General features: G+C 43.2%; 3 protein-coding genes across 3 annotated transcripts; all 3 read right to left on the minus strand.

The window, feature by feature from the left end:
• Window positions 1-5,155: 5,155 nt before the first annotated feature.
• LOC108130897 (serine-rich adhesin for platelets-like) lies at window positions 5,156-14,385 on the minus strand. The gene is made up of 2 exons (XM_070276946.1): window positions 14,356-14,385; window positions 5,156-14,285 (listed from the first exon to the last, which is right to left on the minus strand). The coding sequence occupies exons 1-2, from the start codon at window positions 14,383-14,385 to the stop codon at window positions 5,361-5,363; spliced, it is 8,955 nt and encodes a 2,984-aa protein (XP_070133047.1). The 3' UTR covers window positions 5,156-5,360.
• A 1,257-nt stretch (window positions 14,386-15,642) lies between these two features.
• Window positions 15,643-17,514, minus strand: LOC122321480 (uncharacterized). Its single transcript, XM_043211465.2, has 2 exons — window positions 17,469-17,514; window positions 15,643-17,398 (listed from the first exon to the last, which is right to left on the minus strand). The coding sequence occupies exons 1-2, from the start codon at window positions 17,469-17,471 to the stop codon at window positions 15,773-15,775; spliced, it is 1,629 nt and encodes a 542-aa protein (XP_043067400.1). The 5' UTR covers window positions 17,472-17,514; the 3' UTR covers window positions 15,643-15,772.
• Window positions 17,515-22,838: 5,324 nt separating this feature from the next.
• LOC108130896 (peritrophin-44-like) lies at window positions 22,839-23,897 on the minus strand. Its single transcript, XM_043211466.1, has one exon. The coding sequence runs from the start codon at window positions 23,895-23,897 to the stop codon at window positions 22,839-22,841; it is 1,059 nt and encodes a 352-aa protein (XP_043067401.1).
• Between the last annotated feature and the right edge of the window lie 242 nt (window positions 23,898-24,139).

A 24,139-nucleotide genomic window follows, 5' to 3' on the forward strand; every position in this document is an offset into this window, starting at 1 on the left:
AGCTCCAGGAATCGGCTATTGGGGGGATGGGATGGGAGGTTGGTCCTTAATTGCCTGTGCCTGGCATTTGCTTTTCCTTCTCTGCCTCATTTGTTTAGCTAATTTTCTCGAGACTTGAAAGTCTCTTTTGGTCTGAAGGTTGGGGGACATTTTTGTGCTTTGGTTTGGAAAAAAGAATTGGAAATATTTTTAATTCCAACTTTAAAAAAATTGTGAAAGAATTCAATCCCCTATTGAAATTGATTACTAATCTTATTTGGTTTTAAATGATTCAATGTTGATTTCTGTCTTTGTTAAAAAAATTCTTCGATAAGTTAAAATTTATAATTGTTAAATAAATATTTTACAATGCTTTGTTTTTTGGAATAATCTTATCTTTTACTTTTTCTAAGAAAATTACAAAAATCAAAGCTGAATCACAAAGAAATGACTAAAGTTTATTCAGTCTTTTTAGATCCTAACTTTTCTAATCAAAAATGTAAAATACTTTATTATATCACCTCTCTAGTTAGCCAACCACTCTTATATCTTGAATATTTCGTAATTTTTTTATATTTTGCTGACCCAGCAATTGTTTTTGCTGACCCACCCGACTCCGGCCATTTGATTCCGGAGGCGTAACCGCAAAGATAAACACCGGATAACGGAACTGAATGTCGTGTATGGGTTTTTTTGTTGTTATTGTTACGGGGGCGTGTGCATTTGGTCAAAGTTCAAACAAATGCGTCGCCATCGAAATGAAATGTTGGGATTTTCAGGTGGACTTTCCACCATAATTTCTCCCTCTGGCGGGCGACTGACCATTCTGTTTGAGTTTACTTAGCGGTTTTGTTGACTTTCGGGCGTTTTTGGTGGCGTTTTGATTGCGTTTTCCATATGCAAATGTGAAAAGGAAAGCTCCAAAATCGAGGCTTGCCCGAGTCTATCTATTTAATGGCCACCAAAACGCAATTACACTCACATAAAATAACAAAAAGAGCAGACACCAGTGGTTTGGGGGTGAAGAAGATGGCGAAAAATATGCCTCATTATAACAAATTATAGAAGGAATATTGTAATTTACATTTTGACTCGGTATCATTTGCGGCTTTTTATTAAAAATTCAACACTAACGAGGCTCTTTTGTTTTTATACCAGAAGCAGTTTTCTGCTATCTCTGTCTCTCTCTATGTATGTGTGTCCTTTATGTCCCTCTCTTTCCAGCCAACTCCTGCCATCTTCCTTTGGCTACGGTCCTTTGCGTTGCAAATAAGAATTTTAATAAATTATATTGTAATATGACAAAACGGTTTCGTAGTCTGTCAGCCACTGGCGTAGCTGGTTTTCAGTTTCAAAAGGGGTTAGTTTTAAATTAAATAATAAACTCCTTACGAAATATATTATTCAAAGGTATAATAGATTGTAGACCTAACCTTATAAATAACTTTGAAAAAAGGATATCCAAAGAATACAATTCTTGTATGCAGTCCTTCTGAAACTCATGAATTTTTCAATAACAAAATATTACTTTTCTAAAAAAAATTCTATACAAAAAAATTTGTAGAAAAATGTCTCGAAAAATGTTTGTTAGCCAACTTGCAGCTAATTATGGGCATCAGGGGAAGTTACTGGGATCTGGAAACCCTTTGGGATGTCGAGTTAGCCCATGTTTAATCCTTTTTTTATTTTTTTTTTCGTTGGAGTGGAGTGTTTCCGTACTTCATTACGTTTGGCTTCAGCTTTGGTTTATTTTAATTTCATTTTATGATTTAACTTTACACCTGCTTGAAAAACGACACACACCCATACTATGGGCTGTACTTCAATTAAAAACCGGAGTCCTGGCCAAGGCACTTAAGTGCTTTTTACTCCTTTACCCCGATCCTGGGGTTTGGTGTGAGAATATTTCTTTTGCCCAAATTATTTCAACATTTTCCACTTCAGAGGGTTTGAGGGAAGTAGCCCCCCAAAAAAAAGGGACAACAGTAATATGAAGAGTTCTCTCAGAAGAGTTTCTGGCATGTCGGGTCAAGGGTTTCCAATGGGTTTGGGTTCAGGTTTATTCTCGGTACGAGGAGGGATACGCAGTAGTCAACGTCCAACACTTCGTGGGCCAAATCTTCGTGTAATCGGATAAGGTAATTGGAGGCTTTGTCTAGACATTAAGTGTACATAGTAAATTTTGTTTTCCCCAGTTTTGTCCGAAAGATGACTGAAAAGGTTATAGAAACAAATTTTGAACAGTGGGTCGGAAGATGGAAATAATTTGAGCTTTTGGAAGTTTTCAGAGGTTGACAGGAATGTTAATGTGAGAAAGTAAGCGAGTCTTCGTCTTCTAAGATAAGTTTTATTATTTATTTGATAAACTATTAATAATTTCCCACCGTATCACCTTCATACCATCAATCAGAAATTGCCTTCGCCTTGGAAACCTTTCCGCTGAACGGAAACAAAAGTTTTGTGCGGCAACACATGTTCCTTTCCGTTGTTGGCAACAAAGTCTTCCCTTTTGGGACAATCACATGAAGGAACAACTGCGACGGCTCTTAATAAATCGATTTAAATTTCTGATCATATTTTCATCTCTGGAGAAATTTAATAGTTTTTCGCAATAACATTTTATGTGCGGACACATACACAGGATCTCCAGCATCATCCACTCGCCAATGGGGAGTAGAGCAGCGCTGGGAGAGAAACCTAGAGAAAACTATCCAACTAAAATAATAAGAGTGGCAACAAACTTGGGGCCCAGCACGTTGGGCCAAGTCCAAACAAAGAAACTGTAAACTTTACGGGTCACACGATGTGCCAGGAGCTCTACGGGATTCCCCTTTACTCTCTTGCTGTGCCCCATTCTCTTTTGGCCCTCTCCTTTTTGGCCAGGACAACGTCGTCGTCGTCATCGTCGTCTAGGCAGCTTCCTGTGCATGGCAATAAAATTACTTTAGCCCATAAGTATGCTACAATTTTACGTACGAGCTCCCAGCTTTTGGTCGCAAGTGCAGCAAATAGTTTTGCGCCACGCCCCCCCTTTGGACACAGAACGCCCATTTCTCCCCCTAGTTACCCCATCCTTCCCCTGCCCCCGCACCCAGACACACATCATAATTAATGCAAAGCTGGCAAATGTATGCAACACCTGCGGTTTGTTTAAAACGACCGCAAGCATTCCCCCACTATAGAGTCCTTCCTCCAGCTCGTTTGCCAGACAATTTTGGTTATTGAAATTATTCGTCCAAGTCGCTGACATTTTATGTTTATTTAATTGCTGCCCAGAGCTAAGGGAATTTTCTTTTATTAGTTATATAAGCAATAAATAAAATATTCCTCCATTTATATTTTATTTAATTGAAAGTCTGCAACCTTTTTTCCATTTTCGGTCTAATCGAATTCCAATTTCATTTCAATCATTTTCAATACGCTTCGCTTTTCGATTTTAATGCCGAAGGGTCATTGAAATTGGTTTTTACATTTGCCCTGGCCTATTCCAATGCTTGCGGTCAAGTGACCAGGACCTAGGACGAGAAACCCCTCGGAAAAAACCCTCATATCGAAAGACCTCGACCTTTAATCGGCAGCCGTTGACATGAGGACGACACAAGTTGTTTGCGGTTAAGTTTTTCTGTCGCATCATGCGGCGAGGTGGCTGCCTATAATTAAATAGTTTTCTCTTGCATTTACCATTTTCTAAATGATGATATATTTTTTTTAATTTACCATCTCTGTTCTGTACTGCTGTTATCCGCTAATTGTAGGCCTTTTGTTTTTAGCTGACATGCAAATGAGTTGCTTGTTTTTAGGCATTCAGTTGTTGACCTCAACATGTCAATTAATTTGCTTCAGATGTGTGCTGATCACAGAAGAATAACCCCCTGAATGGGACTTAATAAATGAAAGACTTTTAAATGACATGATATGTGTCCTTTGCTTTCGTAAGATAGTGAATAATCAACTAACGAGCTAGCAGTTCACTTTAATAAAGTCCTTAGATATACATTTTTTCGCAGTCCCCTTTCTAACTTTAATTTAATAAAAAGTAACTTTATGAAAGAGTACCCATGCCACGCCAATATCATCAGTAGGGCAGCAAATGAAACCCGACATCGATTTTGTTCTCGAGTTACACTCGCTTTTGTTTACACAAAAATTATGTTTAATGAGCAGCAACCCCGAACTTCACGGACACATCTTTCGGGTATTTTCTGGGGTTGGCACAACTGACAATTATAATTACAAGGTCTTAAGTTTTTCGTGAAAATTATTATTTTAATTACGGTTTGCAGAGTGGCGAGGGTGGAAAATCGAGGACGAAACGAAAAAGCAGGGCACAGACGAAGCTCTAAGAAATTCGATACATTTATGACATTGCGACAGATCATAAATTCAGCGATTTGAGTGATGTGTTTGTCGGACAATAAACTAAACGAAATACTCCGGTTTATGTGACTGTCTCTCTGGTGTATTAACACCAGAAATGGAATGCTGGAGCTCACAAAAAAAAAAAAAATGTTCTAATCAAGTAACATAATCAGTTTTTATGGGTACCAAGGCAATCATAACTTTTGCTCATATACCCATACGAGTTGTATCGAGTTGAGTTTTATTTTCGCACGTTGATAATTTTTATTTCCTGCTGCTCCGCAAGATAACTTTGGTATGCGTATGTCCAGTGCAAATAAAATACATTTTTGTTGCGCTTTTATTTCCCATCACTTTCACTGCCAAGAAGTCGCTCTTGCCATCGCAGTGGTGGCGACATCCCCCTTCGTAATAATCATTTATTTAATGTGCCCAAACATTTATTATTTCCGCTGACCTATCCCGCTTGCTAAGTCCTGTCCTTTTTCCGTCTTTGTGTGTATGTGTGTGTCTGTGCTTGGGGAGTCCTTGGAATGGTCAAAGTTAGATTGGACACTTGCGCAATTTTCTTCTAATGAATCTAATTGAGTCTAACAAGTGGCCGGCAACATCATGTTAATGCTAATGTTGTCGCCCCAGTCTCGGTGACCTTCATGCTGTCTGGTTCTTTAAGAAAGGGCCTAATAATGTTGGTTATATTTTGGTAGAAGAGAGGGTATATTGGATAAACCTTTAAGGGTTTTACCAATTTTAATAATAATTATTTTGTGATTTTTAAAATAAAACTCATAATGATTGCGGTCGCTGTTCAAAATACATTTAATAATTAGGATCAAATATTAATTTATACGATCAACTATTAAAGACTTTAAAGGAGTAAAAGAAAAAGATCTGAAGGCATTTCTTCTGACGATTAAGATCATATTTATATTTAATATATATGCAATTCTTTTTATTTCTATTGTATTTAAATTTCAGAACGAAATGGCTATGGAAAATAATTTAGTATTAGAGTTTACAAACTATTTTCCAAAAAGGTTTCCAAAAAAAGGAGGTGGAGGTAGAGGAGGTGGAAACGGTAGGATAGCAACAACAGCTGCATCGGCATTTGGTAAGTTAATAGAAGGAAGAGGAGGAAGAGTAGGAAGTGTAGGAAGAGGTGGAAGAGTAGGAAGGGCCGGAAGAGCTGGAAGAGGCGGAAGGGGTAAAAGGGGCGGTGGTGCGAATGGGAAGCCTGGTCGATTGTAGTGGTGATGGTAGTGATGATGATGATGCTGTCCATTCGTAGTACTAGTAGTGGATGTTGTTACTTTTTCCGTGGTTGATGTGGGAATAGCTGTGGATGTTGTTCCCGTGGATGAAGTTGGAATTGCGGTGGATGTGGTTCCCGTGGTTGAAGTGGGAATAGCTGTGGATGTTGTTGCCGTGGTTGAAGTGTGAGTAGCTGTGGATGTTGTTCCCGTGGTTGAAGTTGGAATAGCTGTGGATGTTGTTCCCGTGGTTGAAGTGGGAATAGCTGTGGATGTGGTTCCAGTGGTTGAAGTGGGAATAGCTGTGGATGTTGTTCCCGTGGTTGAAGTGGGAATAGCAGTGGATGTCGTTCCCGTGGTTGAAGTTGGAATAGCAGTGGATGTGGTTCCCGTGGTTGAAGTGGGAATAGCAGTGGATGTCGTTCCCGTGGTTGAAGTGGGAATAGCAGTGGATGTTGTTCCCGTGGTTGAAGTTGGAATAGCGGTGGATGTGGTTCCCGTGGTTGAAGTGGGAATAGCTGTGGATGTTGTTCCCGTGGTTGAAGTGGGAATAGCAGTGGATGTTGTTCCCGTGGTTGAAGTTGGAATAGCGGTGGATGTGGTTCCCGTGGTTGAAGTGGGAATAGCTGTGGATGTTGTTCCCGTGGTTGAAGTGGGAATAGCAGTGGATGTTGTTCCCGTGGTTGAAGTTGGAATAGCAGTGGATGTGGTTCCCGTGGTTGAAGTGGGAATAGCAGTGGATGTCGTTCCCGTGGTTGAAGTGGGAATAGCAGTGGATGTTGTTACCGTGGTTGAAGTTGGAATAGCGGTGGATGTGGTTCCCGTGGTTGAAGTGGGAATAGCTGTGGATGTTGTTCCCGTGGTTGAAGTGGGAATAGCTGTGGATGTTGTTCCCGTGGTTGAAGTGGGAATAGCAGTGGATGTTGTTCCCGTGGTTGAAGTTGGAATAGCAGTGGATGTGGTTCCCGTGGTTGAAGTGGGAATAGCAGTGGATGTCGTTCCCGTGGTTGAAGTGGGAATAGCAGTGGATGTTGTTCCCGTGGTTGAAGTTGGAATAGCGGTGGATGTGGTTCCCGTGGTTGAAGTGGGAATAGCTGTGGATGTCGTTCCCGTGGTTGAAGTGGGAATAGCAGTGGATGTTGTTCCCGTGGTTGAAGTTGGAATAGCGGTGGATGTGGTTCCCGTGGTTGAAGTGGGAATAGCTGTGGATGTTGTTCCCGTGGTTGAAGTGGGAATAGCTGTGGATGTTGTTGCTTCTGCAGTAGTTGTGGTAGCTGCGGTGGTTGTTGTTGTGGGGACAGCTGTGGATGTTGTTGCTTCTGTAGTAGATGTGGCAGCTGCGGTGGTTGACGTGGGAATAGCAGTGGATGTAGTTGTGGATGTTGTCGTACTTGATGTGGGCAGAGCTGTGGAGGTTGTGTCTGATCCGGAAGTTGTGGAAGTTGCCGTGGTACTTGTTGGACTAGCTGTCGATGTAGTTGTGGATGTTGTCGTACTTGATGTGGGCAGAGCTGTGGAGGTTGTGTCTGATCCGGAAGTTGTGGAAGTTGCCGTGGTACTTGTTGGACTAGCAGTCGATGTAGATGTGGATGTTGTCGTACTTGATGTGGGCAGAGCTGTGGAGGTTGTGTCTGATCCGGAAGTTGTGGAAGTTGCCGTGGTACTTGTTGGACTAGCAGTCGATGTAGATGTGGATGTTGTCGTACTTGATGTGGGCAGAGCTGTGGAGGTTGTGTCTGATCCGGAAGTTGTGGAAGTTGCCGTGGTACTTGTTGGACTAGCAGTCGATGTAGATGTGGATGTTGTCGTACTTGATGTGGGCAGAGCTGTGGAGGTTGTGTCTGATCCGGAAGTTGTGGAAGTTGCCGTGGTTCTTGTTGGACTAGCAGTCGATGTAGATGTGGGTGTTGTCGTACTTGATGTGGGCAGAGCTGTGGAGGTTGTGTCTGATCCGGAAGTTGTGGAAGTTGCCGTGGTACTTGTTGGACTAGCAGTCGATGTAGATGTGGATGTTGTCGTACTTGATGTGAGCAGAGCTGTGGAGGTTGTGTCTGATCCGGAAGTTGTGGAAGTTGCCGTGGTACTTGTTGGACTAGCAGTCGATGTAGATGTGGATGTTGTCGTACTTGATGTGGGCAGAGCTGTGGAGGTTGTGTCTTCTCCGGAAGTTGTGGAAGTTGCCGTGGTACTTGTTGGACTAGCAGTCGATGTAGTTGTGGATGGTTTCGTACTTGATGTGGGCAGAGCTGTGGAGGTTGTGTCTGATCCGGAAGTTGTGGAAGTTGCCGTGGTACTTGTTGGACTAGCAGTCGATGTAGATGTGGATGTTGTCGTACTTGATGTGGGCAGAGCTGTGGAGGTTGTGTCTTCTCCGGAAGTTGTGGAAGTTGCCGTGGTACTTGTTGGACTAGCAGTCGATGTAGTTGTGGATGGTTTCGTACTTGATGTGGGCAGAGCTGTGGAGGTTGTGTCTGATCCGGAAGTTGTGGAAGTTGCCGTGGTACTTGTTGGACTAGCAGTCGATGTAGATGTGGATGTTGTCGTACTTGATGTGGGCAGAGCTGTGGAGGTTGTGTCTGATCCGGAAGTTGTGGAAGTTGCCGTGGTACTTGTTGGACTAGCAGTCGATGTAGATGTGGATGTTGTCGTACTTGATGTGGGCAGAGCTGTGGAGGTTGTGTCTGATCCGGAAGTTGTGGAAGTTGCCGTGGTACTTGTTGGACTAGCAGTCGATGTAGATGTGGATGTTGTCGTACTTGATGTGGGCAGAGCTGTGGAGGTTGTGTCTTCTCCGGAAGTTGTGGAAGTTGCCGTGGTACTTGTTGGACTAGCAGTCGATGTAGTTGTGGATGGTTTCGTACTTGATGTGGGCAGAGCTGTGGAGGTTGTGTCTGATCCGGAAGTTGTGGAAGTTGCCGTGGTACTTGTTGGACTAGCAGTCGATGTAGATGTGGATGTTGTCGTACTTGATGTGGGCAGAGCTGTGGAGGTTGTGTCTGATCCGGAAGTTGTGGAAGTTGCCGTGGTACTTGTTGGACTAGCAGTCGATGTAGATGTGGATGTTGTCGTACTTGATGTGGGCAGAGCTGTGGAGGTTGTGTCTGATCCGGAAGTTGTGGAAGTTGCCGTGGTACTTGTTGGACTAGCTGTCGATGTAGTTGTGGATGTTGTCGTACTTGATGTGGGCAGAGCTGTGGAGGTTGTGTCTGATCCGGAAGTTGTGGAAGTTGCCGTGGTACTTGTTGGACTAGCAGTCGATGTAGATGTGGATGTTGTCGTACTTGATGTGGGCAGAGCTGTGGAGGTTGTGTCTTCTCCGGAAGTTGTGGAAGTTGCCGTGGTACTTGTTGGACTAGCTGTCGATGTAGATGTGGATGTTGTCGTACTTGATGTGGGCAGAGCTGTGGGGGTTGTGTCTGATCCGGAAGTTGTGGAAGTTGCCGTGGTACTTGTTGGACTAGCAGTCGATGTAGATGTGGATGTTGTCGTACTTGATGTGGGCAGAGCTGTGGAGGTTGTGTCTTCTCCGGAAGTTGTGGAAGTTGCCGTGGTACTTGTTGGACTAGCTGTCGATGTAGATGTGGATGTTGTCGTACTTGATGTGGGCAGAGCTGTGGAGGTTGTGTCTGATCCGGAAGTTGTGGAAGTTGCCGTGGTACTTGTTGGACTAGCAGTCGATGTAGATGTGGATGTTGTCGTACTTGATGTGGGCAGAGCTGTGGAGGTTGTGTCTTCTCCGGAAGTTGTGGAAGTTGCCGTGGTACTTGTTGGACTAGCTGTCGATGTAGATGTGGATGTTGTCGTACTTGATGTGGGCAGAGCTGTGGAGGTTGTGTCTGATCCGGAAGTTGTGGAAGTTGCCGTGGTACTTGTTGGACTAGCTGTCGATGTAGATGTGGATATTGTCGTACTTGATGTGGGCAGAGCTGTGGAGGTTGTGTCTGATCCGGAAGTTGTGGAAGTTGCCGTGGTACTTGTTGGACTAGCAGTCGATGTAGATGTGGATGTTGTCGTACTTGATGTGGGCAGAGCTGTGGAGGTTGTGTCTGATCCGGAAGTTGTGGAAGTTGCCGTGGTACTTGTTGGACTAGCTGTCGATGTAGATGTGGATATTGTCGTACTTGATGTGGGCAGAGCTGTGGAGGTTGTGTCTGATCCGGAAGTTGTGGAAGTTGCCGTGGTACTTGTTGGACTAGCAGTCGATGTAGATGTGGATGTTGTCGTACTTGATGTGGGCAGAGCTGTGGAGGTTGTGTCTGATCCGGAAGTTGTGGAAGTTGCCGTGGTACTTGTTGGACTAGCTGTCGATGTAGATGTGGATATTGTCGTACTTGATGTGGGCAGAGCTGTGGAGGTTGTGTCTGATCCGGAAGTTGTGGAAGTTGCCGTGGTACTTGTTGGACTAGCAGTCGATGTAGATGTGGATGTTGTCGTACTTGATGTGGGCAGAGCTGTGGAGGTTGTGTCTGATCCGGAAGTTGTGGAAGTTGCCGTGGTACTTGTTGGACTAGCTGTCGATGTAGATGTGGATATTGTCGTACTTGAGGTGGGCAGAGCTGTGGAGGTTGTGTCTGATCCGGAAGTTGTGGAAGTTGCCGTGGTACTTGTTGGACTAGCAGTCGATGTAGATGTGGATGTTGTCGTACTTGATGTGGGCAGAGCTGTGGAGGTTGTGTCTGATCCGGAAGTTGTGGAAGTTGCCGTGGTACTTGTTGGACTAGCAGTCGATGTAGATGTGGATGTTGTCGTACTTGATGTGGGCAGAGCTGTGGAGGTTGTGTCTTCTCCGGAAGTTGTGGAAGTTGCCGTGGTACTTGTTGGACTAGCTGTCGATGTAGATGTGGATGTTGTCGTACTTGATGTGGGCAGAGCTGTGGAGGTTGTGTCTGATCCGGAAGTTGTGGAAGTTGCCGTGGTACTTGTTGGACTAGCTGTCGATGTAGATGTGGATGTTGTCGTACTTGATGTGGGCAGAGCTGTGGAGGTTGTGTCTGATCCGGAAGTTGTGGAAGTTGCCGTGGTACTTGTTGGACTAGCAGTCGATGTAGATGTGGATGTTGTCGTACTTGATGTGGGCAGAGCTGTGGAGGTTGTGTCTGATCCGGAAGTTGTGGAAGTTGCCGTGGTACTTGTTGGACTAGCAGTCGATGTAGATGTGGATGTTGTCGTACTTGATGTGGGCAGAGCTGTGGAGGTTGTGTCTGATCCGGAAGTTGTGGAAGTTGCCGTGGTACTTGTCGGACCAGCTGTCGATGTAGATGTGGATGTTGTCGTACTTGATGTGGGCAGAGCTGTGGAGGTTGTGTCTTCTCCGGAAGTTGTGGAAGTTGCCGTGGTACTTGTTGGACTAGCTGTCGATGTAGATGTGGATGTTGTCGTACTTGATGTGGGCAGAGCTGTGGAGGTTGTGTCTGATCCGGAAGTTGTGGAAGTTGCCGTGGTACTTGTTGGACTAGCAGTCGATGTAGATGTGGATGTTGTCGTACTTGATGTGGGCAGAGCTGTGGAGGTTGTGTCTGATCCGGAAGTTGTGGAAGTTGCCGTGGTACTTGTTGGACTAGCAGTCGATGTAGATGTGGATGTTGTCGTACTTGATGTGGGAAGAGCTGTGGAGGTTGTGTCTGATCCGGAAGTTGTGGAAGTTGCCGTGGTACTTGTTGGACTAGCTGTCGAGGTAGTCGTGGATGTTGTCGTACTTGATGTGGGCAGAGCTGTGGAGGTTGTGTCTGATCCGGAAGTTGTGGAAGTTGCCGTGGTACTTGTTGGACTAGCAGTCGATGTAGATGTGGATGTTGTCGTACTTGATGTGGGCAGAGCTGTGGAGGTTGTGTCTGATCCGGAAGTTGTGGAAGTTGCCGTGGTACTTGTCGGACTAGCTGTCGATGTAGATGTGGATGTTGTCGTACTTGATGTGGGCAGAGCTGTGGAGGTTGTGTCTGATCCGGAAGTTGTGGAAGTTGCCGTGGTACTTGTTGGACTAGCAGTCGATGTAGATGTGGATGTTGTCGTACTTGATGTGGGCAGAGCTGTGGAGGTTGTGTCTGATCCGGAAGTTGTGGAAGTTGCCGTGGTACTTGTCGGACTAGCTGTCGATGTAGATGTGGATGTTGTCGTACTTGATGTGGGCAGAGCTGTGGAGGTTGTGTCTGATCCGGAAGTTGTGGAAGTTGCCGTGGTACTTGTTGGACTAGCAGTCGATGTAGATGTGGATGTTGTCGTACTTGATGTGGGCAGAGCTGTGGAGGTTGTGTCTGATCCGGAAGTTGTGGAAGTTGCCGTGGTACTTGTTGGACTAGCAGTCGATGTAGATGTGGATGTTGTCGTACTTGATGTGGGCAGAGCTGTGGAGGTTGTGTCTGATCCGGAAGTTGTGGAAGTTGCCGTGGTACTTGTTGGACTAGCAGTCGATGTAGATGTGGATGTTGTCGTACTTGATGTGGGCAGAGCTGTGGAGGTTGTGTCTGATCCGGAAGTTGTGGAAGTTGCCGTGGTACTTGTTGGACTAGCAGTCGATGTAGATGTGGATGTTGTCGTACTTGATGTGGGCAGAGCTGTGGAGGTTGTGTCTGATCCGGAAGTTGTGGAAGTTGCCGTGGTACTTGTTGGACTAGCAGTCGATGTAGATGTGGATGTTGTCGTACTTGATGTGGGCAGAGCTGTGGAGGTTGTGTCTGATCCGGAAGTTGTGGAAGTTGCCGTGGTACTTGTTGGACTAGCTGTCGAGGTAGTCGTGGATGTTGTCGTACTTGATGTGGGCAGAGCTGTGGAGGTTGTGTCTTCTCCGGAAGTTGTGGAAGTTGCCGTGGTACTTGTTGGACTAGCAGTCGATGTAGATGTGGATGTTGTCGTACTTGATGTGGGCAGAGCTGTGGAGGTTGTGTCTGATCCGGAAGTTGTGGAAGTTGCCGTGGTACTTGTCGGACTAGCTGTCGATGTAGATGTGGATGTTGTCGTACTTGATGTGGGCAGAGCTGTGGAGGTTGTGTCTGATCCGGAAGTTGTGGAAGTTGCCGTGGTACTTGTTGGACTAGCAGTCGATGTAGATGTGGATGTTGTCGTACTTGATGTGGGCAGAGCTGTGGAGGTTGTGTCTGATCCGGAAGTTGTGGAAGTTGCCGTGGTACTTGTTGGACTAGCAGTCGATGTAGATGTGGATGTTGTCGTACTTGATGTGGGCAGAGCTGTGGAGGTTGTGTCTGATCCGGAAGTTGTGGAAGTTGCCGTGGTACTGGTTGGACTAGCTGTCGATGTAGATGTGGATGTTGTCGTACTTGATGAGGGAAGAGCTGTGGAGGTTGTGTCTTCTCCGGAAGTTGTGGAAGTTGCCGTGGTACTTGTTGGACTAGCTGTCGATGTGGATGTTGTCGTACTTGACGTGGGCAGAGCTGTGGAGGTTGTGTCTGATCCGGAAGTTGTGGAAGTTGCCGTGGTACTTGTTGGACTAGCTGTCGATGTAGATGTGGATGTTGTCGTACTTGATGTGGGAAGAGCTGTGGAGGTTGTGTCTGCTCCCGAAGTTGTGGAAGTTGCCGTGGTACTTGTCGGACTAGCTGTCGATGTAGATGTGGATGTTGTCGTACTTGATGTGGGCAGAGCTGTGGAGGTTGTGTCTGATCCGGAAGTTGTGGAAGTTGCCGTGGTACTTGTTGGACTAGCTGTCGAGGTAGTCGTGGATGTTGTCGTACTTGATGTGGGCAGAGCTGTGGGGGTTGTGTCTTCTCCGGAAGTTGTGGAAGTTGCCGTGGTACTTGTTGGACTAGCAGTCGATGTAGATGTGGATGTTGTCGTACTTGATGTGGGCAGAGCTGTGGAGGTTGTGTCTGATCCGGAAGTTGTGGAAGTTGCCGTGGTACTTGTCGGACTAGCTGTCGATGTAGATGTGGATGTTGTCGTACTTGATGTGGGCAGAGCTGTGGAGGTTGTGTCTTCTCCGGAAGTTGTGGAAGTTGCCGTGGTACTTGTTGGACTAGCAGTCGATGTAGATGTGGATGTTGTCGTACTTGATGTGGGCAGAGCTGTGGAGGTTGTGTCTGATCCGGAAGTTGTGGAAGTTGCCGTGGTACTGGTTGGACTAGCTGTCGATGTAGATGTGGATGTTGTCGTACTTGATGAGGGAAGAGCTGTGGAGGTTGTGTCTTCTCCGGAAGTTGTGGAAGTTGCCGTGGTACTTGTTGGACTAGCTGTCGATGTGGATGTTGTCGTACTTGACGTGGGCAGAGCTGTGGAGGTTGTGTCTGATCCGGAAGTTGTGGAAGTTGCCGTGGTACTTGTTGGACTAGCTGTCGATGTAGATGTTACTTCAGTGGTTGTGGAACTTTCCGTGGTTGATGTGGGAAGGGCTGTGGAGGTGGTTTCTTCTCCAGTAGTTGTGGAAGTTTCCGTTGTCGATGTAGGAGTAGCTGTGGAGGTGGTTACTTCTCCAGAAGTTGTCGAAGTGCCTGTGGGAAGAGCTGTGGATGTTGTTAGTTCTTCGGAAGTTTTAGAACCTGCGTTTGTAGTTGTGGGAAGGGCTGTGGAGGTTGTTTCTGTGTCCTGAGTTGCCGATGCTGTCGAAGTTAAGGCCCTGCCTAATAAGCAGATCGGTAAAAATGGGTTCATTGTGCATATTGGTAATGCAGATGTGTTAGTTGCTTTTCCTTTAGCAGGTTGCATTATTAGTGCACCGCACAATAAAAGAGCCAGTCCCAAGGCTATCCTCTGAAATCATGGTCAAAATAAGACCAAGTTAAATAAAATAGCCTGCAAGATTTGTTAATGTAGAACTTACCATCCTGAGTTCTTTGCAGGCACTGAACATTGCACTATGTGGGCAACTATTTATGTACAGCACTGTCTTGGTTTTTCTTTGTTTCCTTATTGATAAGTAAATTCCATGGATTTCAAGGCACTTTTAAATGTATCTTGAAAGTGCTTTACGATAGCAAATGTCTGCCCATTTTTATGGGAATTTGGGTCTCTTTCTTAGGATTTTTTGTATCTTTTATAAAAGTTATGAGCTTCACTTACCTGTCGTTCAGTTTCGATGTTAAGCGCAGTCATATAATTAACGTATGGTATGCTTAGTAAAATATAGTATAATATATATAGATATACTACTGAAAATATATTGTCAGCATCGGTCAGCACATGCAGGCGTTTATCCTGTGGAATGTTTCCCTACCAGCTAAGGTAAGTGATTAGATATTGATATGTTTATGTGATCGTTATTTCAATACAACCTAGGTACATTCCCAGCCCCTTAATATAAGGCTTAGTGGTAGCATAAGAAAATATCTGTAGCCAGAGCTTGATCAATATATGATTTAAAATAAAGAGTTTGAATTATAAAGTAAACTCTTGGAAACCTTATTTGAAAAATCCAAAAAGGTCGAAACCCACACTAGGTCGAGCCGAAAATAACCCCGGGACGAGCAAAACTACCTAAAAGCTCCGAGAGCCAACACAGGCACGCCCCAATTTTTAAGATCCTCAAAATCAGACAAAAATCTAGGGAGACCTAGATTGGGAAGACAGACCTTTATTTTCGCAAACGTCGGAAGGAGCTCGCCTTAGAAAGGATCATGAGGAGAAAAACTAGGAGCACCAGGACTAGCAGTTTTTTGATTTCCAGATCAATTTTATTTTATTTGTATCCATTTTATATCCAAACAAGAAAAAGAGTAAAATATTTTGATTTGAGTTTTTTAATTTTTTGATATATTTGTAAGGGTAAAATGGCTGGTTTTCAAATGTCCCAAGTTTTACCCTCCAGATAGCCAATTCAATAGTCTCTGCCAATTTATGTTCAAACATGAAATAATGAACCATTCAACGTGGGATCAACGTGCCGCCATTCCTCATTAAATACAGCTTAAATATCATTTTTTAGTTTTTTGATATTTTTCTAAGGGTGAGTTTTCTAAATATCCTAGTTTGCCTCCTTAAGATAGCCACATCTCTGCCAATTTATGTATATCCAAAAAAGATCATGGCACATACACTTTTCTAATTAAGTTTAAAAATACATTTTTATGATCCACTTTTATTGATAAAAGATTTTAGAAAAGGATCTGAGGTCATTTCTTCAATATTTATCAGTTTTGGTCTAATAACGAAACAATTCCTTATTTATGCAGTTCTTATAATTTTAATTGAATTGAACTCGAAATGGATATGAAATATAAAAAAGTAATACAGTGTAAAAACTATTTTCCGAAAAGGTTTCCAAAAGATGGGTGACGTGGAGGTGGGGGTGGGGGTGGTGCTATCAGTGGAGGAAAAGGTAAGATTGCAACAACCTCGGCATCAGCAGTAGCTAAGTTGATAGGGAATGGAAACGGTGGTGGGGGCGGAGGAGGCGGTGGTGCGAACGGAAAGCCAGGCCGATTATGGTAGTGATGGTGTTGATGGTGTTGATTATTTGTGGACGTTGTTGTCTTAGACGTCGTCGTGCTTGTACTGCTTTGCAAGCATATTGGTAACAATGGAAACTCGTTACATGGATACCCCACAGTTGTGGAAGTAGTTGTGGAAGTTTCCGTGGATGATGTGGGAATAGCAGTGGATGTGGTTCCCGTGGTTGATGTGGGAATAGCAGTGGATGTTGTTCCCGTTGTTGAAGTGGGAACAGCTGTGGATGTTGTTCCAGTGGTTGAAGTAGGAATAGCAGTGGATGTTGTTCCCGTGGTGGAAGTAGGAATAGCTGTGGATGTCGTTCCCGTGGTTGAAGTGGGAATAGCTGTGGATGTGGTTCCCGTGGTTGAAGTGGGAACAGCTGTGGATGTTGTTCCCGTGGTTGTTGTGGGGACAGCTGTGGATGTCGTTGCTTCTGTAGAAGTTGTGGTAGCTGCGGTGGTTGTTGTGGGGATAGCTGTGGATGTTGTAGTAGCTACTGTAGTAGTTGTGGTAGCTGCGGTGGTTGTTGTCGGGATAGCTGTGGATGTTGTTGCTTCTGTAGTAGTTGTGGTAGCTGCGGTGGTTGTTGTCGGGATAGCTGTGGATGTTGTTGCTTCTGTTGTAGTTGTGGTAGCTGCGGTGGTTGTTGTGGGGATAGCTGTGGATGTTGTTGCTTCTGTAGTAGTTGTGGTAGCTGCGGTGGTTGTTGTGGGGATAGCTGTGGATGTTGTTGCTTCTGTAGTAGTTGTGGTAGCAGCGGTGGTTGTTGTGGGGATAGCTGTGGATGTTGTTGCTTCTGTAGTAGTTGTGGTAGCAGCGGTGGTTGTTGTGGGGATAGCTGTGGATGTTGTTGCTTCTGTAGTAGTTGTGGTAGCTGCGGTGGTTGTTGTGGGGATAGCTGTGGATGTTGTTGCTTCTGTAGTAGTTGTGGTAGCTCCGGTGGTTGCTGTGGGGATAGCTGTGGATGTTGTTGCTTCTGTAGTAGTTGTGGTAGCAGCGGTGGTTGTTGTGGGGATAGCTGTGGATGTTGTTGCTTCTGTAGTAGTTGTGGTAGCTGCGGTGGTTGTTGTGGGGATAGCTGTGGATGTTGTTGCTTCTGCAGTAGTTGTCGTAGCTGCGGTGGTTGTTGTGGGTATAGCTGTGGATGTTGTTACTCCTTCAGTAGTTGCGGAAGCTGCTGTGGTTGTTGTAGGGATAGCTGTGGATGTTGTTCCCGCTGATGTTGTAGCGGAAGTTGCTGTCGTTGATGTGGGAATAGCAGTGGATGTTGTTTCTTTTTCAGTAGTTGTCGATTCAGTCGTAGCAGCGGTACGGCAGCTTGGTAGAAGGGGGTCCAGTATGCATATTGGTCGTTCTGTTGTGGTAGTTGCATTGGCTATAACAGGTTGAAATGCAAGTGCACTGCACAATAACAGGATCAGTCCCAAGATGTCTCTCTGAAATCGTGGCAAAGTAGGGACTATTCTAAATAAAATTTCTTTGAAGATTTGTTGATTTAGAACTTACCATCCTGAGTTCTTGAGAGACACTGAATATGGGTTTATGGGGGCAACTATTTATGTACCGAGCTATCATAGTTTTCTTTTGTTTCCTCATAGATAAGTACCTTTTCTTTTACTAGTCCCATGTCAATCGAACTTAGAATACTTTTTTAATGTATCTAAGAACGGTTTTACAAATGGACAGGAAGTGGCTGACCATTTGTTATCGGTCTCTTTTTAAGGTCATTTGTACCATTGATAACCTTACTCACCTGTCTTTCTGTTATGCTGATTAGTACGCAGGTATGTAAATAGCATATGGTATGCAAAGTGCTTTTGAAATAAATTTTAACTATTGAAAGGATATTTCCTTGTAGCTCTTTTAATTAAAAAGAGACCCTGTGATTGAAAAACCCTCATAGGCTTTCTAAAAAGCAGCTAGAATCAGAACTCAGGGGTTAAGCCAATAGCAAAATATTAAATGAAAATATTTCCGACCCATTGATTGCCCCAATCTGTTTGCATATTTGTGTGTAAGGAAAAAAAGAACAATTCTGTGGGGGGTGTATGCTTACTGTACAGTATGCCCTCGGAGCTCAGTCTATGAAATAATGAACGCATGAATGATTGCATACTTTTTGGCTGTTTGCCGCTTAACATTTTCATTGTCATTTTCTCGTTTTTCTATTTTTCCCTCATATATGAAAAAATACCGAAATCGGTTAATGTTTATTGAAAAGGCATAAAATTCGTTCTACCAGAATGGAAAATATGCTTTTGATACAATTATTGTGCCTATCTGCAGGCGCCGGTCCTCAGAACGCACCCCAAACCCAGCAAACTGAATCCTCCCCCCCATTTTTACAATTCCTATCTGAAATTTTTGGCTGTTTTTTAATGTGTTTTTTTTTTCGTTTTTTTTTCGTTTGAGTTCATTTTGCCCTCGGCATGCTGTTCTTTTGGCTCTCAGACCCCAAAGGCCCTGCAGTTATATGGGTCGCTTGCCGTTGATAAAAATCCTGGATACAATATGCGGCAGCCAGCTGAATCAGAATGAATATCCATTCTGATGTGACTGAGTTTTCGGTGCAGGATTGCAAAAGCAGAAAGCAATTTTCATGGCCACGAGGTGGAACAATGTCGGATCGAATGGAAACAAAGAAATATGCTTACAAAATGCGTATCTTAAGTTATTAGCATAAATGGATAAATTTCCCTTTGAAAGTTAAAGTTTTACATTTTATTCGCTTTAAATACATAATCTTTTATATCCTATCAGTTAACCAATTTTCGATTATAATTTTAATGAATTTTGAACGGCAGAAAGTCTTGGTAAGCCAGAGGAAAAAAGCTGTGAAAATTACATTGCTTTGATATTCAAATGCTCTTGCAAAGTTTCATTTGCCTTTTACAACCGCAACTCATTTTCACAATTTTCAAAATTTCGTATTTTATGCATTATTCAAAAGTGCTGCCCCAAAATTTTGTGTGTGGGTCCTTGGTCAGCGAAGGGTTAAGGCAGAGAAGATGGAGTATGGTGCCAGGACGTGGGTCTGTAGATGCTCACGAAACATATTTGATATTTCATGCCCAAATAAATGCAATGAAAATTCATCAATTGACTCGACTCAACTCAACTCGCCGTCATCGCCTCAGTTGGCATTCGACACTGTAGCCCCATTTGCATATAAATTGCTTTTGACATCGTTTGTTTGCCAAACACTTTCCGCTGCTCTCCCGAAAATTTATGTTTTTTTTCCTTTGGTTTTTTCATCTCCTGGTCATGTCAAGTGCTTATCAGCCTGTTGGCATCTGTCCGGAAAAGCAATTGCATAACTCTTAGAATCGCTTTTTAATTGCCACAATTTGTGCTTAAACGTTCTGCCATTTCAACCAGAGCCTGCAGCATTCCACCTTAAAAAAAGAAAATAATAAATAAAGCGAATAAGCGACATCCATGGTGACAATTATATAGAGCAGTTCAGTTTCATTCCGTGCTTTGTCGGCTAAGGGACGGAAACTGCCCTGGGGGCAGCATCGGAGGCTTACAAGTTGGCCCATTAGAGCCACGCGCGATATCTGAAAGACTCTGTTGTGGGGCAAGGTTGCATTGGTGGGCGGAAATGTCAACTTAAATTCTCAACCAGAGCCATTCATTGGCGGGAGTTACTTCAAGTCGAAATTGTATTACTCTATGTATTTATGTATTAAAAAACATTTTTTCAAATCATTTTTATAGGGACTTTTTAACAATTTGATAGTTTTATTTTTATTTTTTAAGAAAAAGACGTGATGAGATGTATTTATTGTTTCCAGAAAATAGGGCCTATTCTTCAATAAATAAATTTTAAAACTCGAAGAGAAATTTAATATTTTCTTGAACCAATTCTTCGAAATTAAATTTTAAATTAAAAAAAAAAATATAACTGACATTTTTAAAATATAACCTTATAGTTTCATTATTTTAATTTCAAAAGGCAAACCATCTACAAATTCGTATAAACTCAAACAAAACCCAGCTAATTTCTTCGCCTTGGGGGCAACATGCGGCGTTGACACAAAAATTCGTTAGAAAAACCCCAAAGAACAAGACGTTTGGAGAATCTAAGAAAAGTCGCGGAAAAAATAACCAACGATGGCAACTGAGGGTGACATTATTTTTCATGTCAATGCCTAAAAAGGACCAACAAGAATAATAACAAGAAAGGAAATGTAGCGGCGACAGACTTTTGGCGGTTTGTTGTTTGCCTTGGCTGGCTGATTCTTTTGCATTTTTTATGGCGCCAGCCACGCCCCGTCTTTACCGCCTCGTCCCTGTCCACCGTTGACCCCCGGAGGGCAGGTGTGGCGCGCTTTGTTTCTATTGTCATCAAGTGGAATTGGCTTTTAATGTTGCCGCTGAGATATCTTAAGAATAATTGTTTTGCGTGTTTTTCTTGATTTCCACGGGCTCAAGCATTTTTGTATAGGCCCCGCAGGTGTGTTTTATTCCAAGCCGATGAGATTTTTGGCCCGAGTTTTTAATGTTTACTTAGGGTCATGTTTTTTGGGGAACGCTATCGGCTGGAGTTTGGAACTGGAGCTCCTGGCAATGGTCCGGGGAGTTTAAAATTGGGAAAGAGGAAAGAAAGTTTTGGAAGGAACCCATTTATAGAAGGTTTTTAAAAGATGTTTTTAGGAAAAAATTAAAAAGATCTCTGGGTAATAAGTGTATAAAATTTTAATGAGGACCTTGTCTACTTGGATAATTAATTGATTTTATATTAGGCTTAAGTTACTGTTTCTATTAAAAAAATACACTTTTGTTCAAAGATATTTTATTGTTTATTCTTAAGCTATTTTTAGCTTTATAAATAGTTTAACTTGAACGTTTTGGAAACCAGTTTGAGGAGATTATTCTCTTAAATATGCAAATCCCAGTGTGTGTGTGCATCATTTTCGATTTAAATATAAATTAATATTCTAACACGCTTCAGTTAGGTTTTGGCGTTTTTTTTTTCCTCTCTTTTGGGAACTTAATGAAGTCGGCGAGGAGCCAGTCTGGCTGTGATTTCGATGCCTGAGCATCCTGTTCATTTAAATTTAAATCCATGCGTGTGTGTGTGCTCCTTTGCTCATTTAATCTTAATTAAAAACCGGTTTTCGGGTTGCTGCTGCCGTTCCTGATACATGGATATGTTTATTTTTTCGCTCCAGCTCGGTGCCCCAAAAAGTATGCTACCGAGCAGAGAACTGTTTCATTTTATTGTATCCGAAATGGCTGGGATTTTTGGGTAGAAACGGGTTAAGAAGGATATGTATGTGGCTCGTGAGGCAGCCTGGCACATTTATTTAGTATTCATCATATTTCTGATTTATTCAGTGGCAAATGGGCACGCGTATTTATGCTTATAATTACATCCAGAACCGATCCGAGAAGGGAAAGTAACCCCAACCTCGAGGGATGATGTAATGCGAGCGTGTGTGAGGCTGTTTATTCATATGAAAATTGTTGTTCTTTTGGTTCGTTTATAGTTTACGCATTTCACGGTTGAATTTACACCTTTGGGATTAGATTAGTGCCGAAAGGAAGTTTTGGTATTGTGAGGGTTGAAATGGACTTTGAGATTTTTTCCGAAGAAATAGTCATAAGCTTGTCTCTCCAAAAGATCTATGTAGGTCAAATCTAGGTAAATGATTACTTAATGTGTTTATTATTTAATATCACTGTGGATGGCAGTAAACGTAGGTGACGAATCGGAGGATGAGTAGGAGTTGAATGAGCGTTCGTCACTGATAAATAATCAAGAGATTTTTTATTTGATAAATAATATGAACCATTTCTAAAACAACTCTTCACATATGTAAGTATTAGTCAAAAAACAAGAAAGCAAAGCTAACTTCGGGCGGAGCCGAAGTGGATATACCCTTGCAGTTAAAACCGGATATATATCGCAAACATCGGATATAGTTGGCCGATCCTTATGGGAATAGGAATATAATTTCCAATTTATTACAATACAAAATCTAAAAAAAGTCCCAAACTTCTATCTTCAAAAATACGAAAGTTGATATTTCTACCAAATACCATTTCCGATCGTTCAGTTATATGGCAGCTATAGGATATAGTCGGCCGATCCTAATGAAATTTGGTAGGTCGGATCAACTGACCAAATATATAATCTGTACCAAGTTCCAGCTCTCTATCTTCAAAAACACGAAAGTTGGGTCATTTCCGATCAATCAGTTATATGGCAGCTATAGAATATAGTCGGCCGATCCTTATGAAATTTGGCACGTCGTAATGTTTTGCCAAAAATAGCTCTCATGTCAAATTTGAACTCTCTAACTCTAAAAACACCAAAGTTATACCATTTCCGATCAATCAGTTATATGGCAGCTATAGGATATAGTCGGCCGATCCGGGCCGTTCCGACTTATATACTGCGTGCAAATGAAAGAAGGGTGTGTGCAAAGTTTCAAGACGATAGCTTTAAAACTGAGAGACTAGTTTGCGTAGAAACAGACAGACGGACAGACAGACGGACAGACGGACAGACGGACAGACGGACATGCTCATATCAACTCAGGAGGTGATCCTGATCAAGAATATATATACTTTACAGGGTCTGAGATGTCTCCTTCACTGCGTTGCACACTTTTGACCAAAATTATAATACCCTCTGCAAGGGTATAATGAGTACCAAGTTTAATAATTTCACATAAATCTTTTATTTATGTAAATTTTGTGGAAAAATGTTGAAAATCTAATGTTTTTAGCCGGTTGTTGCTTAATTCTTTCTTAATTTAAGACACAATTTAATACATTTCTGTCGTCAATTCACAAGTACTTATATAGGTTAATGTCTTAATCTATAAAGAGTTCTTAGTTCTTATAGTTGGATGCAAGTTATTCTTAAACTTCAACTTGTTCAGTGCAAACAGCATATGTAAGGTTACCAAAGGTGCAAAGGTTATGCACCTCATCGTAATAGGGATGCGTTGGGGGACACATATACCTGTAACCATCCTTGGCGCAATATTGGTATATTAAACATTCAGAGTTCACAGTGGCCATAAATAAAGCATCCACATTACCGCACCGATTGTGGGGACATGCATATGTGGCTGGCGAGACACATAGTCCAGACTTTGGATTGAAGTGGGTGCCAGTCGGGCAAGAGTTCCAAATACCAATACTAGACTCGGTTGCACAGTAGTAGAAACCATAACAGGTTGAATTGTCGGGAACAAATCTGTACGCTCCAGGTCCAGTGACTTCTTTGGCATTGGCCCAGCCATTTTGACAAGCTGTGTCACTCGTGTCTCCGACCGAAAACTGACCATCGGTGGCGGTGCCACTGTTCGAGGAATCGCATGCATTCGTCGATTGGCAACTTCCAGTTTGCAGGTTGTAGGTTGTTCCATTGGTACACGTGCCAGGTGTACCGGCGCCCTTAAAGCACGAGATATATTGTCCACAATTTTCCGGATCACCAACAATAATATCATTCTTCATGTACTCGCAAATGGAGTCCTGGGGGCATGTGGGCCCCCAGTCGCACTTTGGCACACTGGCAAAGAAGACAGCACCGGTGCCACAACTGAACACTTGCATATTACCCTTGCCATCGCAGTTATAGTACTGGTTGCAATCGTCCGGATCGGCCACATACATGAACGTGGTGGCAACCTTACAAGTTTCCACTGGATTGGTCTTGCACGGAGTCCTGTAGGACCAATCGCAGATTCCCAGCTGGGCGTTGAAGGTTTCGTTCTCGGCACAAGATCCCCACGATACCAGTTTCTGGCCCAAACAGTAGCCCCAGCCTTGGCAGTCGGTGGGATTACCCACGTATCCTTTGTCCCACCATTGGGCACACATTTCCTCCATTGTGTAGCCGGCGTAGGTCTGGGAAGCCACAAGCAGGCAGGCGGCCAGGACGCAGATCCTCAAGTTGACCGTGGTTACCATCGTGGTTTGGTAAATATATCACTTATACGCACCGTGTAGATTCTTTCACTAGCTCAATCGCTGGCAGGTCTGGCTTTTTTATAGTTTATAGACCTTTCTCGACCGGAGGTAGGTCTTAATTAAAATATTCTCAGCCAGATAAGTCAGTATCGCAATTAAAATTCCGAATGGAACTCCTCTTGAAAGCGATAAGGTTCTTGGTAAGAGAATCTCGGTAAAGCCCTACCATTCTTTGATTAACT

The sequence above is a fragment of the Drosophila bipectinata genome, chromosome 2L (assembly GCF_030179905.1).
Source record: "Drosophila bipectinata strain 14024-0381.07 chromosome 2L, DbipHiC1v2, whole genome shotgun sequence".
Classification (NCBI taxonomy): domain Eukaryota; kingdom Metazoa; phylum Arthropoda; class Insecta; order Diptera; family Drosophilidae; genus Drosophila; species Drosophila bipectinata.